The sequence below is a fragment of the Gopherus evgoodei genome, chromosome 5, assembly GCF_007399415.2.
Source record: "Gopherus evgoodei ecotype Sinaloan lineage chromosome 5, rGopEvg1_v1.p, whole genome shotgun sequence".
In the NCBI taxonomy this organism is placed as follows: domain Eukaryota; kingdom Metazoa; phylum Chordata; order Testudines; family Testudinidae; genus Gopherus; species Gopherus evgoodei.
The window spans coordinates 88,111,128-88,128,056 of record NC_044326.1 but is presented as its reverse complement, the minus strand read 5'-3'; the positions used below and the strand labels follow the sequence as shown (position 1 = coordinate 88,128,056).

At 44.4% G+C, this 16,929-nt stretch overlaps 1 protein-coding gene across 3 annotated transcripts in view; it reads right to left on the bottom strand.

Annotated features, from left to right (window-relative positions):
* ZNF827 (zinc finger protein 827) overlaps window positions 1-3,113 on the bottom strand; it is a 126,081-nt gene extending 122,968 nt beyond the window's left edge. For all 3 annotated transcript variants that reach the window (XM_030564394.1, XM_030564395.1, XM_030564396.1), the window contains exon 1: window positions 2,722-3,113. In XM_030564394.1, coding sequence (XP_030420254.1) covers window positions 2,722-2,764 — 43 coding nt within the window. In that variant the 5' untranslated portion in view covers window positions 2,765-3,113. The remainder of the gene's footprint in view (window positions 1-2,721) is intronic.
* Between the last annotated feature and the right edge of the window lie 13,816 nt (window positions 3,114-16,929).

Sequence of the window (16,929 nt, the reverse complement as noted above, 5' to 3'; positions counted from 1 at the left end):
ATTTATTTACATAATAACTTGCTAATTCTTCAGTGCAATATAATATACATATATTGTTGTGTACATTCTTAACTATTTCATTTCTAGACTTGAGTGCTTAACTATGCAACCTTAATATTCTCCTACTGCTGTTTCGGTTTTGGGGATCTTTTTGAATGAAATATGTAAATACTGTTTATCTAGGAAACATATTGCTAAAAATCAATTTGAACCTTAGAATCAAAATATATTTTACATTTAATGTTAACATGTATTCAATGTCACAAAAGTCACTATTTATAGCATTTGCACAGTAATTGCAATTGACTCCCAAGACATTTTCTAACTCTGTAGGACCCTTTGAATCCATAACAGCATTTGTACAATTCTTACTGAATTACCTAATACATTATTTTCCAAGAATATCTTTTAATTCCAATGCAACTTGTCTATAAAAATATAAATCCCACCAAACAAAAGTGACCTTAGTTCAGAAAAATCTAGTGCATACAGCACACATCGGCGGGAAAAAAACCACTATTTGGCTCAAAAATTAGTGTAAAAGCTCTGCAAAATTAGGCCCTATGTTTAAACACCTAGATTTGCACAGTACATCAACAAAGGCAATTGCTCCTCAGTTCAGCAAATGTTATTTTACTAGAGCAGGGTGTCTGGGTGAGTGGGTAACAGCATGCAACCTGAGGGGTGAAGAAAAGCCAGTACATAAAACTGAGCATAATTACTAGCAGTCTGTGCACATGAGAGGCACACCCCAAGTGAACTAAAATGGAGACTGAATTTCATCTCAGCCCTAGAGAAACAGACACAGGGTAGTCGCACCAGGTCAGGGTCAAGGTCACCAGCAGGGCAGTCTGCGGCTGCCTGCAAAGCTATCTGATCTGCACACACACACAACTCAATTTCCAAACTCTGTCAATCCAGAAGCATTTTCTGCCCTCACCAGTCGTACACCCCGCTGCCCCCAACACACACAAAAGTTTAAAATTAAAATCTTGTTTTCTCAACCACTATTCTCAAAGTTATTATTTAGTGGAAGTTTGATGTCCATGCCAACACCCAAAACATACATATAAAGGAGAGATTAGCCCCCCTCCTCTCTCTTCTTTCCCTTATTAGAGATCAGTGAACTGGAGGAAAGCAGCAGTGGTGCAAACATAGACCACTGTACTTTCATGAACTCACTTGTGCAAGCTTCCAGAACTAGATAGATTTCTATATGGGGAATTCTCTCTGTATGTGTTTCAGACTCAGGCCCTCTAGCGGGCACATGGTGAAAGGACTGTACAGGGGCAAATTAAAAAAAAGCACAACCCCAAGCCCTGTGAGTCGGCTCCAGCGGAAAGAGAGAGAGAGAGAGAGAGAGAGAGAAATATTTGTGGAGCTGCAAGTGCCATTTCTTCCCCCACCTCTGCGTTGGCTAATGTGCCAGGTTGACAGTGTCCGGGAGGTGGTAAAGGGCTAGAAGGGGAAGCGGTGCCTCAACCCCCTTCCCCGATAGCTAAAAATATATGGAGAGAGGTAATCGATCGCTCTCTGTCTGCAGCGGAAAAAACACAGCACACCATATACCACAACCTTAACCCTCCCCCTCCCTGGTGAACTTCAGGTGACCGACCATGGCTTTGACACATAAGCAGTTCAGCTCTCACCAGACACTGAACCCTGGGGCACAGCGAGGAGGGGCTGCAGACAGGCACTGAACATATGTGCTGGAGACAGAAAAACGACCCCTAAATCCACCCCCCCCCCCCGCTCTTCTTAGACCAACCCTAACGCCAAGCCGGGGCACGATATTTATAGGTTTTCTTCCTCCCCGCCGCGCTCGATAGCATCCGATCGCTTAATGCAAGGAGAGGAAGAAAAGTTAACTGTTTTGCAAAGAGGAAAAAATGGGGGAGGGGGCAGAAAAGGAGCCAGGGGAGGGTGAGCTCTGTGTCAATGCGTTGCCTGCAGGCTAGGAGGGCTGGGATGCACGTTAGTCCCAAGCTCTGCTTCTCTAGGCTGGGGCAGCCGCACTGAAGCCTGAGTCTAGCCTGGCTCGTCTGACCCTTCATTTTATTGCGGCCAGGAGCAGCCCCCATGCTGCCTCCCGCTGCTGCTGCCACCGCCTCCCTTGCTCTGTAGGGACCTCGCATGCCACCATCTGCCCCCTGCCTCCCCCCAGCAGCAGCAGCAGCCCCGGCTCCGTGAGTGTGGGTCCCCCACCGCTTGTGCCCTCCTCGGCCGCTCCCCGCGTCGCCCTCCCCCGCTTCCCCTCCTCCTGCGTCCTCCCCGGCTCCGGGGCCGACAAGCCCAGCCGCAACCTTTAGCCGGAGACGGACCTTTCGATTGATTCTGCACAAGACGCCAGCAGCCGCTTCCCCTCCAATGCCACCCCCTCCCCACCCCAATAAAAGAGCCCCCGTCCGGCCCCCGGGAGAAACCCGCACTCCGGCACAAATGCACAATCAGCGGAGAGGGGAGGGAAGGGGGGAGAGGGCGAAGGAAGCAAAGCACGGGGGGAAAGGAGAGGGAGAGAGGAAAAATTAAAAGGGCACAAGGCTGTTCATCACCAACATGGCTGCCTTAGCTCAGACCTAAAAGAGGAATAACCCAGGCTGTGTCTTTGTCAGTTTCACCTCTGTAACCCTAAACTAATGCACAAAACAACGGAGGAGGCTGCAGAGGGGAAGGAGACAGGGAGAGAAGGAAGGAGAAAATGGCAAAAGAGGGGGCACTTACGTGAAGAGAGGCGCTTGGGCTGCTCCTGCTTCCTCCTGGGCATTTTCCCCCTTTTTTCACATTCTCCTCCTTGGTTTAATGGGAGATCAAATAAAACCAAAGGGGGGCAAAGGCAGGCACAAAGCCGGGGCCGGGGGTGGCCAGTAGCGGGGGGCTTCCTCTTCTGCTGGGGAATGGGCTTGAAGCTGGTTTTCCTGGAGCCAACAAGAAGGGGGGTTTCTTTTGCTTTCCCCCTTTTCTTTCTTTCGTCCCCCCGCTCCCCCTCCCCCGGTCGTGCACCTGGCTTGTCCCCGGTCGCAATATTCTTCAAAGGGAATGAATCTAATCTGTGTGAGAGTGAGTGTGTGCTATGTGCGGTGTCAATAATGAGCGCTGGTGCGGCGGTGTCTATGGCTGCTCCCTGTGTGTCTCCAAGCCCCTAACTAACACTAATGCAGGGATCAAAGGGCAGCGGCGGCGGCAGAGCTCCCAGCTCGCACACAGGCTGGAAAGAGAGAGACAGACACACACACACACACAGAGGCAGAGCAAAGAGGAAGGTGCCCCCAGGCTCCCAGGCTGTACTTTAGACACCGAATTGCAAGCGCTCCGTTTAGGAAGGGTTCACAAGGAGAGGATGCAATTCCTAAATTATTTGCCCAGTTGTCTTCGATCTGAAGGAAGGGGGTGGGGGGAGGGAGAGAGTTTGTGTGTCGACCATTCACATTGAAATTCAGTCACGTTTCCTATACAACCAAATACAATAATTGATTACTTTTAAAAACAAATCTTATTAAAGTGTTTTGGGGGGGGAAGGAAAATTTTTTAAGAGAATTCTATGGGATGTCTGGAGAAAAAGAAACAGCTTGTGTAGTTAATTTCAATTTAAATTAATTGGGGAAAGGTGTGGATCGCCTCTTTCCCCCTCCTTCCTCTGAAAAATAAATTATTATATGGGAAAAGAACAAAAAGGGTGATGGATAAATAACTGTACTGATGCAATAATATAATACCACGTTTTAGAAAACCACTAGTAGTTAAAAAATATGAAAAAATGCAGTCAGCATGCAAATCACAACTCGCTGACAAAAAGAGAGGAGGGGAAAAAAATCAAGGTTAGATCACCCCCAATGGAAGGTTTAACTGCTACATAATACTCCTACAGTGCACACAGCAATCTTGACCTGAAATTTACTTTTTTCCTGCTGTAAAGCGGGTATATGAAGCTTTATCCTGAAACAATTCCAATGTGCATTAAGAATCCAGTATAGCAGTTTTCATTAACTGATACCTACTTTCATTACTTCACAAATCACACATCCTTCTTCAAAGAAAGACATGAAGGAGGAGAAAAAAATAGAAAAGGGACTAGGTCTTACTAAAGCACAAAAGGTAGTTGGTGAAAGAGAAGTGTTCTCTTTGTGACTTGCAGTCATTTGGATAAAAGTTCACTTAGAGGTTGTTAATGATTTAAACTCTAAAACCTGCTACTACAATTGAAGTAAAATGGTTTGAGGCACAGCTGTTTCATATAGCTCTCTCTTTGTGAAAGGAAACTGAACTTAGCAGAATGCATAATATAAATCATGAGTCAGAGGTAGTAAAAATAAAAAAAGCATTCTGCTATGTATACCTTTTTGGATTTTTGCTTTTGACAATCTGACTCATCATTTTATCAAATTACATTTTATCCTGCTAACTTCAAAATGCTCACCTATCAGATATAGTTAGAGGGATACACTGGAATAGTGAGGCACACTACATCTTTGAAGCACAGTACACTCATCTATTACTTGATATAACAATCCTGTGAGGTAATTAAGTAATACCATTATACCCATTTTACATCTGGAAAAACTAAGATACAGAGAAGTTAAATTACTTGCCCAAGGCCAAACCCAGTTAATGGCAGAGCAGGAATTCCTCAGTTCTTAGGTCCTAGACTCAATTCTCAAGACTGTGCTGTTTCCCTAAACATATTATATAAAATTAACATAGTGCACTAACAATGTCATAAAATACCCTTCCTTATAATCCAAATCTTGGCAGGTGAACCCTACCTTAATATTAATGCCTAAGTATGTGGGACTTTAGCTACATACCTTTTGTTAAAATTAATAGAAGTTGTGGGACTAAATCCTATTGTACTGTTTTTAAAATACTATACCCTGTATGCAGCTCTTTTTGCACTGAACTACATAGGCTTTCTGACTAGGACTGCTCTTCTGTCCAAATGTTCCCTGCAGTGAAAGAGACCATAGAGTAGTGGATTCAGGTAGGGAGGGAGTGCTGGCTCTAGGATATTGTCACTGCTCAGGAGAGGATGGGGTGTGAGGACTGTTGCTTTCTGCAATAATCACTTCTACCTCTCCCTTCTATTCCGCATGGATTTCTGGCACAAATTAACACAGACAGCGTCAGCATTCATTTACAATATGCCAATTTCCTGTCCCTAGTTTGAAACCCCCTTTAGGGGAGTTTAGGTGGCTGCAGCAATCAGAGACATTTTGAGGACACGGATCCCTTGAAAGAACTGTAGGGTCATGGGGACTGGCAATCACTAACAGAGGGCCTGTGTAGATCCAAAGGTTTCTGGGGCCAAATCCTAATTCTGTTCCATGGAGGAAGAAATCCTGCATCTTGAACAAACTATTAGACAGAAATTATAAATCCGAACTTGTGAGGTTTCTAAATCTGTGTGTGTGTGAATAACTTAGCTTTTTATTCTTTCTTGCCTACTTGTATTGTACATAAATATTGCATAGGTCTTAGAAGAATATAACATACTGTATTTTCTAGGCAAAACATAAAAATCAAAGATGCAGCAACAGTCTTAACATTTGTCTATTGGCTAAGGCAAATTATATGACTAATATGCAATTTTTGTATTCAACTTACATCATGATAGTAATGGTTGAAATATATTAAAATGTTGAAAAAATTCAATTGACCACATTTCTGAGATTTCTCAAATCCTTTGAACTTGATATATGAACACAAAATGATAACAACTCTTTTTGTTGTATAAATAATATAAATAATGAATTCCATTTGCAGGCCCAACTAATAATCAATTATAGTTAATACGTTCCATGGCTACATCATCTTCCAAACCACAAACCTTGTTACAGACATGAATTAATACAGCTTTAGTAAATCCTTGTGACTAAAGTAAACATTTGATAGATGAGGAAACTGAGGCATGAATAGTAGGTGTCTGCCTCAAAGTCATACATGATGTAACAGTGTAAATGGTATACTCTGTTGATATTACATCTTTGCAACCTTCAACTGAATATCCACTTCATTCTATCCATAGACAAAGCGTTCTAACTGCCTGGGTTCTATATTTGTGTAACATGGCTTTATTTGTATAGTGCCAACAGTATGATGGGTGCCTGAGTTTTTAATGAGACACTTAAGAATGGTAGGCTAACATTTCGGCTAGAAGCTGGAACTGGACAATAGGGGATGGATCACTGATAATTGCCCTGTTTTGTTCATTCCCTGAAACATCTGGCACCAGACACTGTTGGAAGACAGGATACTGGGCTAGATGGGCCATTGGACTGACTCAGTATGACCATTCTTATGTTCTTGTTTTTCTACCTTACATTTTTTCCCAGGTCCCTGATTTAAACAAAACAAACACAAAACAAAACAAAAAAAAGTGAATTCAGTAGTTATGAAAAGCAAAGGCAGTGTAGGCAAATCTTGGTCCCTCTGTGAAACCATACTACTGATAATAAGTGGACCACCCCAGTAGCAGTTTCAAGAAGTATAATCTTTTAACTTGCTCCAAACTGTTCTGTCAGGCCAGCTGAGTGTGCATACATGTATAATATGACTGCTCATCAGGTTTCCTGCACGCTCCTGAAATGGTGTCCAGTCTTGCTTTATTAAAATTGTAATTTTGCAGGGCAAAGATGATGCTATTACAGGGATCGGTAACCTTTGGCATGCGGACTGCCAGGGTAAGCACCCTGGCAGGCCGGGCCAGTTTGTTTACCTGCCGCATCTGGAGGTTCAGCCGATTGCAGCCCCCTTGGCCGCGGTTCGCCGCTCCAGACCAGTGGGGGGGTCGGGAAGTGGCAACCAGCACATCCCTCAGTCCGCGCTGCTTCCCGCAGCCCCCATCGGCCTGAGACGGTGAACTGCGGCCAGTTGGAGCCACAATCAGCCGAACCTGCGGACACGGCAGGTAAGCAAACCAGCCCGGCCCGTCAGGGTGCTTACCCTAGTGGGCCGCATGCCAAGGGTTGCTGATCCCTGCAATATTACAATCTAATCTTACCTATAGGCCTAATCCTCCTAACCCTTATTATCAAGTGTAGCATTTACCACCAATCATACATCAACTATCCCACCCACGCTAGAAGGCACATCCATCAAGCTCTGTCCGAAACTCCTCTTCTCTCTACCACTACTGATGTCAACGGCACCACACTCACCAGTAAGGACCAGTTTCTCAAAGGTATTTAGGTGCCTAAGTCCCATTGATTTCCTATGCAAAGGAATAGCACTATGTAATTTTTTTAAAATAATGAACAATGGAAAAGTTAACAACAACTGGTGAGGCTACCAATTTGTTTCACAGAGGCCAATGAACAGCCATCAATTTTTGATCATGATCACCTAGGAACAGATTATAAATAACCACTCAAAGGTGAAAAGCTGTGTAGCACATCAGTTCTAACCAATTCAGTCCCCTGCTTTAGTTTTTAAACAGACAATGCACCCTGCTTTCCCCCAAAGACCACCGCCCTAACATCTTTAAGTACATTTATTTAACAAAAACATGCACTGTTTGTGAGCTCACTATAACAACCCAGTACAGAGTTTTTCTCTGAAATCAGAGATATGCACGGATGCCACTTCTCTCACTCTTGAGCATCTGCACCATGCCTGTGAGCAGATAGTACATTGAAATAACTCTCTTGGAAGTGTTCAAAGATCAAAATTATTGTAAATTTCAATATATTCTTCATGCTCATAGATCTAGAGCTGAAAGCCACAAAGAAGGAAAAGCACAGTATGTCATGCTGATATCTAACATCCAAAGCACAACTGGATTTTGCAAGTGTCTCTAACAAAACCTGGCAAATGAACTAGCATGAATTGTTTTGCAGTAACAATGCCACAAGATACCGTTAGCTGCTATGCAGATGTTAGCATGTACTCTTTACAATAATGGTGGTATTTACATTTTGCTGTTGTTTGAATACTACAGTCTCTGCATATAGCAGATGATACAGAGCCCAATTTCTATTAAAAAATCAATAGTAATAAGATCCATGCACGGTGGCTGATCTTAAATCTCCATGGGTATATGCCCCTACAAATTTGGCAAGCCAAGAGATTTGGACTGCATTTCAAATATGTTTGTTGTTCTAAGGAAGGATTTTTTTAGTGGCAACATTTTTAAAGTAGATACTTAACTCTGGATTGCTGCAGCCACCAGTCTGGACAGATAGACAAACATAGGGCCTGATTTTGATCTTGTAAGTCAGAAGTAACTCCATTCACGTTAATGGCTCTACAACAGTGTTACTCTTGTGTTAGTTAACTCTGGGCCTAATTCTGATCTTTCACTCTTGTCATTTTGCTCTAAATGAACATTTTGTTGGCCACCAATCTGACTTCCAAACTGTGATCATTAAGGACAAGACTCTCTGCTGGGCTGTAGTTATGTTCAGTGCAGCACAGGAGGGGTGGCCTACCAGCCAGTTACAACTTCTTGCTTCTCTGGTTGATTTTGTGTCAATGCTGTGGGGCAGGGGAGCTTACCGGAGACTGCTCTAACCCCTGAGAACTGGCAATGGACCCTAAGGGACTGTCTGCCAGTTGGGGATTTTGCTCTCTGCTCTGATACCAGCCCTACACCAGGGAGTAGAGGGTAGGGGAAAGGAGGGCGTAGAAAATGCCTTTGCCACCTCTTATCCCCTGGGGGGAGATGAGGCCAATTTCCATCCTATTTATACCACTCCAGTGACACAAAGAAAGCAGAGTAGTGAAGAAAAATATTTTAAAAATGTAGATGAAGATGATATACTATGAGACAACTAGCATGGCTTCTGAGAAGGACAATCACACCACAGTTACCTATTATACTTCTCTGAAACCCTGCGAAAGCCTGAGCTCCAGCCCGAGCGGGAACATCTACACTGCTATTTTCGGTGCTGTAGTGCAAGCCCGAGGCTATAGACCTGGGTCCTGAGACTCCCTGCTGTGAGTTGTTTAATTTTGCAGTGTAGACGTATCATTTGTCCTCTCCTCTAGTTGCTCTCTGCTTTCTCCAGCATGTGGAGCAGCAGAGGGGAGGCAAGGAGTGAGGCATCATAGAATCAGTGTACCCTCTCTTTGGGAAATGCAAGGAATAAGATTCTGCCTTCCCACACCTGCTCCTGCTGATCAGTGGACATTTAACCTCTAGCCTTTCACCACCACTAAACCCACCTAGTGTTTTTAAACTTGATGTTTCTGGCAATTTGTAAATTATTTAGATATATAAAAATTAACCAAATAATTTGCATAAAATGTCATGCGCGGAATAGCACAATACTTGGCAGCTCTGAAGAGGGGTGATATGGGGAGCAGGAGGCAGACTGAAGGGGTGCAGAAATATGAGGGGCTTGAGAAGAATTGCAGCGGGCACTGAGCAGGTGGGCAATTGAGTGGAGTGCTGGGAATATGGCATGACTTTCAGAGGAAAGGGAAGGTAATATGGACAGGGGGAGAGGGCAGGAGACTATGTAAAGGAGCACAAGTAGTGCAGCTTGCTATCTTGTGTAGTGAGGCAGGTAGATAGAAGGGAATAGAATGGCATGTCCCCACACCTCGGGGTAGAGAGGAAGGTAAATGGAGTGCCCTCCGATCAGAGAACAGGGAAGCTGCATTTTTGTATGTATTTCAGTTTGAATCTTAAAATGGACACACAAAAACTGGGGGTGAGTGGCTCCCTTTTAAAAGGTAACCATAATTTATAACTGTCAGCCCTCAACTGTCATTCACAACTGCCATGGAACCTTACAGAAAACTTCCAACTTCAACATTTCACTCCTTTTCCTGTTAAAAGGGCATTACCCAAACTATCCACATTGCTCTTTGATTAGCTGTAGAGGATAAGAATAATTATTACTGCAACTTCTTTCTTTTCCCACAGCACTATCCCAACCACTGAAGAGCTTTTGTGGTGATGGCACACCTCTTATGCCAAAATTGCAGTGAAAATATCAGCAGTATGTAGTAGGGCGAGCCAAACAAAACAAGCTGTCCCCTTTACCTGAATAGTTGTACTAAAGTGCACTACCCAACAAGGATCTGCTGTCTCTGAAAGAGCAGACAGTCCTAGGTATAACCTAATTCCCCTACTTTCTCTTTAAAGAAACAGTTTGAGCACTATGTATCTGAGCAGTTTGAACAGTACATGCAGACTTATTGGTTTAATAAGGGAGAGATATCCCAGAGATTCTGAGTCCCAGGTCAGATATGGGATGCTTGAAGACCAGTATCTAAAACAGGGAAAAGGAAGCATATAATGCTGAATCACTGGCTTCTTCCATTCCCACATGTAATATCTGTGTATTGGGATTAGGATTAGTTTACACAAACACAGATATTCCACAACATTTATTACTTATTACTAACAAAGGTATTTCACTGCCCATCTTCCCCTGACTCTCAATATCAAACTTCCTTTTCTTAACACAGGGCCGCCGGGGCAGGGGGGCAAATGGGGCAATTTGCCCCAGGCCCCCACAAGAATATAATATTCTATAGTTTTGCAACTTTTTTTATGGAAGGGGCCCCCAAAATTGCTTTGCCCCAAGCTCTCTGAATCCTCTGGGCAGCCCTGTCTTAACATCAGAACATTTATCAAGTAATCCCTATTGGTTTATGATTTTCTTGATAACAAAATGTAGTAATTATTATTTAAACAGTTCCGACAGTGTGGTAGATGATTCTTCTCTGAAGAATCTACTCTAAATTAAGATGTAACATAACAAGTGAAGACAAACTGAGAAGGGAGCACTGGTATTTTATACCTGACAGACTGCATACTCAAGATTTGATCTTTTTCCTTTTCTTCTTAACAAGAATACTTACCTCTTCTGATCCATAGATCTCAAAGTCCTTTACAAAGAAGGATAAGTATCTTTATTCCAATTTGACATATGGGGAAACCAACGCACAGAAAAATGAAGTGACTTACCAAGGTCACACAGCATTTCCATGACAGAGCCAAGCATAGAATTCAAGGTTCCTATTCCTGACTACCATCTAATCATGTAGAAAACATCTATCACCCCCTAAACTGAATTTAAATTCTCTTTCTTATTGATCCACATTTCCATGTCATCTCTGCAATTCTCTCTCTCTCTCTTTTTTTACCAATAAGTATTCAGCTTTAAACTGCCTAGAGTATATTGGCCACAATGACCTAATGGATCCTTCTTTCTTTATGGAAACAAACATTAATTGGTAAGTACATTCATCAGTTCAGTCTTTTGCTATCCTTATTTTTCCTCATTTGTTTTCTCTTATTTATTCAGGCCAGATTCTGATTCCCTTACATCTAGTCAGTAGTACCTTAAGCTGCATATACGACATATTCCAATTAAACACTCCTGGGCTAAAGTACAGCTCAACCTAGATAATGGTGGCTTTCAGCAAGGAGTAATATATTCTCACTTACAGACAGGAATATGGCCCCATTCAGCTTCCTCTGCTCCCATATCTGGAGCAGCAATGTGGGCAGGTTACAGAGGAGAATTGTGCAGTGAGGCTTTTTGTCCTTCTACTACCCTACAAAATCTTGCTCCAAATAGGTAGTGTACACCTAAAGGTTGGGGTAAGGTATGTAATGGAAAGCAATGTGATCTACCAGAACAATAAAGCATGCATCTGGTTTGTTCCCTTTCACATCTGCAAGAACAAATTCCTCTTCGTTTTTGTGATTTTAGAGAATGTTTCTCTGAAGAGGAAATTAGAGGACACAGAAGTGGGAAGAGTTTCTAAGGACAGGATTGCTTCTGTCTCTATCCTTTCACACATTTGGGGAAGACTTTGCATCAGTCAAATCAATGGATGGTTTGAAAGAGTATGGAGAGAAAGTACTCCCCATGCCTGTGGCCAGATTGCAGAGGAGCTACCAGCATATATTTTAAATGTCAGTGATTGGAAAGGAAGGGTCGCAGACCAGCAGAATAAGAGAGTAAGTGTCTAATGAGGCAGTAAGTTGAGCAAGACAGAACTGTGTTGTTAAAGCCCTTATACACACACACACACACACACACACACACACACACACATTCATTTTTGATGGTTTTATTGGATTGTGCTACATCTAATGAGAAAACAAATAAAGCTGTTGTATTTTTTACATTTTGTATTACATTCTTGCTGTCTTCTTCTGGTCACTAAGATTAAGTGAGGTGGCCCTCTGGCTAATGCAAAACTCACATCTGCCAATTGTGTGACAAACCCTTTTGTCTCATTCTTTTATTTTCCCCTAAGAGCATGTGCACAGACCAGGTGGCATCAAGTGAGTTTGGCAGGGTGGCAGCATGTTTATGGTGTTGGGAGTGCTTTTGTTCAAAGGAGATGAGGTCAGTGATAGATTTTCAAGGGAAATTAAAGCTGGAGAAGAGAGATGTATAGAGTGCCAAGTTGAAGGTGAATTAAGGAAGAAAAATATTCCTGGGGTTAAAGCAGGAATAGAGTGAGTTTCTTTCTGATATTTAAAAGGAAAAATATAGCATGCTACTCAGTGTTCGGCTGTGAAGGAGAAGTGTTGGAAGGAAGACTGAGGGAGTAGAAAATGAGTCCTTCAGGGCAGGGATAAAACGGTTACTCACCTTCTCATAACGGTTGTTCTTCGAGATGTGTTCTTCATGTCCATTCAAATCAGGTGTGCGCATACTGTGTGCACAACAGCCAAAAGATTTTTCCCCTAGCAGTATCTGTCAGGTCAGCCTGGGCACCCCCTGGAGTCACGCCTTCATGGCACCCAATATACGGCCCTGCCAACCCGACCCCCCAATCAGTTCCTTCTTGCCGGGTATTCCGACAGAAAGGAAGGAGAGTGGGTATTGGAATGGACATGTATAACACATCCTGAAGAGCAACAGTTATGAGAAGGTGAGTAACCATTTTTTCTTCAAGTGCTTGTTCATGGCAATTCCAATCAGGTGAATCACAATCTTAAGTTCCAGAGATGGGTTTGGAGTTGTCCACTGATTGGAGTACTGCTCTACTAAAGGTCGCATCATCTCTGGCCTGCTGGGTAATTACATAATATGTGATGAAAGTGTGTATGGAGGACCACATCACTGCTCTGCATATTTCCTGGGTAGGAAACCGAGCCAGGAATGTGGCTGAACAGACCTGCGCCCTGGTGGACTGCGCGGTGATCAGAGGGGCAGGTACCCCTGCCAGGTTGTAGCACTCTCAGATGTAAGACGTGGTTCACTACAAAATTCATTGAGACTGGAAGACACTTCATTCCATCTTCCACAGCCACAAAAAGTTGGATGAAATTTCAGAATGGCTTTGTTCTCTCGATGTGGAAGGTTAATGCTCTGCAGACATCCAGCAAGTGAAGCCTCTGCTCCCTACCAGTCAAGTGTGGCTTAGGATAGAATACTGGGAGGAAGATGTCCTGGTTTATGTGAAATTGGGAGATAACCTTAGGGAGGAAAGTTTGATGTGGCCTAAGCTGAACCTTGTCCTTGTAGAACATGGTGAAAGGGGGCTCTGATGTTAGGGCCTTGAGCTCAGACACCCTCCTGGCTGACGTTATTGCCACCAGAAATGTCACCCAGTATGAGAGGTAGAGCAGGGAGCATGTTGCCAGTGGTTCAAAAAGGTGGACACGTCAGTCTTAAAAGGACCAGGTTGAGGTCCCAAGCTGGGACCAACTGTCTGATTTGCAGGTATAGCCTGTTGAGACCTTTGAAGAAATGGCTGACCATAGGGGTGGCAAAGACTGACCGACCCTCTGCTCCTGGACAGAAGGAAGAAATGGAGGCAAGTAAACCTTTATTGATGACATGGACAGCCCCTGCTGATTGAGATGGAGAAGGTAGTCCAGTATGAGTGGCATAGAGGCGAGCATAAGGGACGAATGATGCTGCGGCGACCAGATTAAAATCTCTTCTACTTGGCAAGGTAGGTAGCCCTGATGGAAGGCTTTCTACTGCCAAGGAGGATTTGTCTAACTGGGTCCAAGCAAGAGAGCTCTGTCAGGTGCAGTCATGGAGCTTCCATGCCATAATGTACAGCGACTCAAGGTTTGGGTGCTGGCGATGACCGTGATCCTGAGTTAATATGTCCAGGAAAAACGGCAAGGTGACTGAAGCTTCCATGGACATTTCCAGGAGTGATGTGTACCAGTGCTGGTAAGGCCAGGCTGGGGCTATCAGTATCACCAAAGCTTGTTCCCTCCGTATCTTGAGGAGCACCTTGTAAGCAAGGTGGATAGGCAGAAATGCATATAGGAGATAGCCTCCCCATGGGGAGGTGAAATGCGTCCGTGATGGAGCCCGGGCTGTGATTCAGGAAGGAGCAAATCTGCTAGCACTTCCTGTTGCATTGCATGGCGAACTGCTCTATCTGGGGAAAACCCCACTGATAGCAGATTGAGTTCGCAGTGTCCGGGCGAAGGGACCACTCATTGCCGTGGAACAACCTGCTGAGATAATCCACCAACTAATTCTGTACTCCAGGGAGGTACGATGCTTGCAGATGTATCAAACGTTCTACACAGAAGTCCCACAGCATGAGGGCTTCCTGGCACAGGGGAGAGGAGTGTGCACCCCCCTGTTTGTTAATATAAAACATCACTGTGGTGTTGTCTGTCATGACTGATACACATCTCCCTGTCAAGTGGGCTCGGAAAGTCTGGCATGCGAGGCACACCACTCTCAGCTCTCTGACATTGAGGTGAAGAGTGAGTTCCACCTGAGACCAGAGGCCTTGTGTCCTGAGGTCTCCAAATGTGCTCCCTAGCCCAAGGCTGATGCATCCATCACTAGCTAGACGACTGGGGCTGGTGAAGGGGACCCCTGCACATACTACCTGTGGGTCGAGCCACCACAGGAGGGAGTCGAGTACCGGCCAAGGCAGGGTCACGATCCTGTCCAGGCTGTCCTGGATTGGCCAATATACTGATGCTAGCCACGACTGAAGAGGTCGAAGTCTGAGTCTGGCACGCTGTACTACATAGTTATAAGCTGTCACGTGACCCAGAAGTTTCAGGCAATTCCTTGCTGTGATGTTGGGGAACTGCCTGAGACCTTGTATTATGTCGCTGAGGGACCAAAACCTTGCTTCCGGGAGGTATGCCCTGGTTTGTGTTGAGTCCAGGACTACCCTTATTAATGTATCCTCTGAATCGGGGACAGCATTGATTTGCCCTCATTCAGAAGGAGGCCTAGTTTTGTTGAACGTCATTCTTATAAAGTCAACTTGTGCCTCCACTGGTGCTCCCCAGCTCCTCTTGCCCTTCCCCCTCACTGCTCTGCTCTGCTTTGCTCTGCTCGAGGTACCCTGTGCTCCCAGGCAGCTAGGCCCTTCTCACTCCAGGACTGGAATGAGACTGACCCAGCTCTTCCCTTAGCCCTTATATCAGGGCCAGCTGTGGCCTGATTGGGTGTGGCCACAACTGTGACTGCCTCCCCATTCAGCCTACCTTTTTCCCTTGGAGTGGGGTAACTGCCCCACTAGACCCTCTCTACTGTGCGGAGCACCCAGCAGTCCAAAGTGATTCTGAACCATGCACAGTAGAAAGGGGACAGTCGGGACGAAAAGGTGAGGCGGGGTAGATCCAGTTCTTGTTCTAGTGCGTTGCCGTCAACCACACCTTCAAAAGGCCAGTTTGGGTCCGAAGGCGCCTTGGGTTGACCAGAACTGGCCTGAGGACATGTTTGACCTCTTCCTGCTGCCCTTTTCCTCTCTGGGAACTGTCCTGTCGGTTTTCCTAGTAAAAGCGCAGAGGAGGCTGCGGCCTGAAGTGCCTGCATTGTGTAGTGGGGGTCTGTATATCCCCAGGGACTTGAGGGTGGCCCTCAAGTCTTTTAAACTGTGCAGTCTCCTGTCTGTCTTTTCAGAGAATAGGGCCTGACCTTCACAGGGTAGGTCTTGAAAGGTCTGTTGGACTTTGTGAGGGAGTATGCCTACTTTGTGAAGCCCACCAGGAGTTAGGTACCAAGCTGCTTGTTAGTATTAGGAATGAGGTGGTTTTGCACATGCCCGTCAGCAGAAATTTAGGCACCTAGAGGACTTTCCTAGTGGAAACACTGACTTTTGATACCTGCAGTGTTAGGTATAGCTCAGTGGTAGTTTTGTGAATGCCACAGGGACCTCGATGTTAGATTTAGGGGCCTAAAGTGGCAGTTAGGCACCTAAATTCCCCATGTGAATTTAGCCCTTAGTCTTTATATCTTCTCCTTTATCAGCCATCCTATCCCATTTAGAAGTGCTGATCTATTTTCTCTATTGAAAACAAATGTCACCTGCCCCTTTCTCACTTATTACCTGCCACTCCATGCATCTGAAGAAGTGGGTTTTTTACCCACAAAAGCTTATGCCCAAATAAATCTGTTAGTCTTTAACGTGCCACTGGACTCCTCGTTGTTTTTGTGGATACAGACTAACAGCTACCCCCTGATACTTGGTACCTGCCATCCTAGCTCCAAACTCCTGTTCCTCAGGAAAATCCTGGAATAGATGGTTGTCTTCTGATAACCTCCCTCAGCACAGACTCAATGGATATTTACAAACCTGTATTTGGCTCTTTCAAAGTACTTAGGCTGCCCTTCTGCACTAACCACTAAGTAAGAAGCCAGTGTTTCCAGTAGCACTCCCCATGCTGGTCTTACTCCCACTTTACACTACTGCTTTTTCATTTCTCATGGAGGCTTCCCTCATCCCTTGATAAGGAGTACCTCAAAACTCTTTTCTTTTGTCTTGTGAGGGAGAGGCTTCCGGAGGAAAAGGCTGAAGAAAGGAATCGGACTTCCAACTATAAAAAAATCATGAATGCAGAATTATTGTTTTTAGGCCATTTCTTGTTTATTTGTGATGAAAGTAAACTGGCTTTACAAGCATAGGAATAAAATCCAACAGTACAGGAACAGTAAATGGTATTTGTTACCCTAAAAAAATTACAGCCATTTAAAAACAAATATTTTCTTGAAGATGTATTTTGCTTTAGAATAAATGGCACCA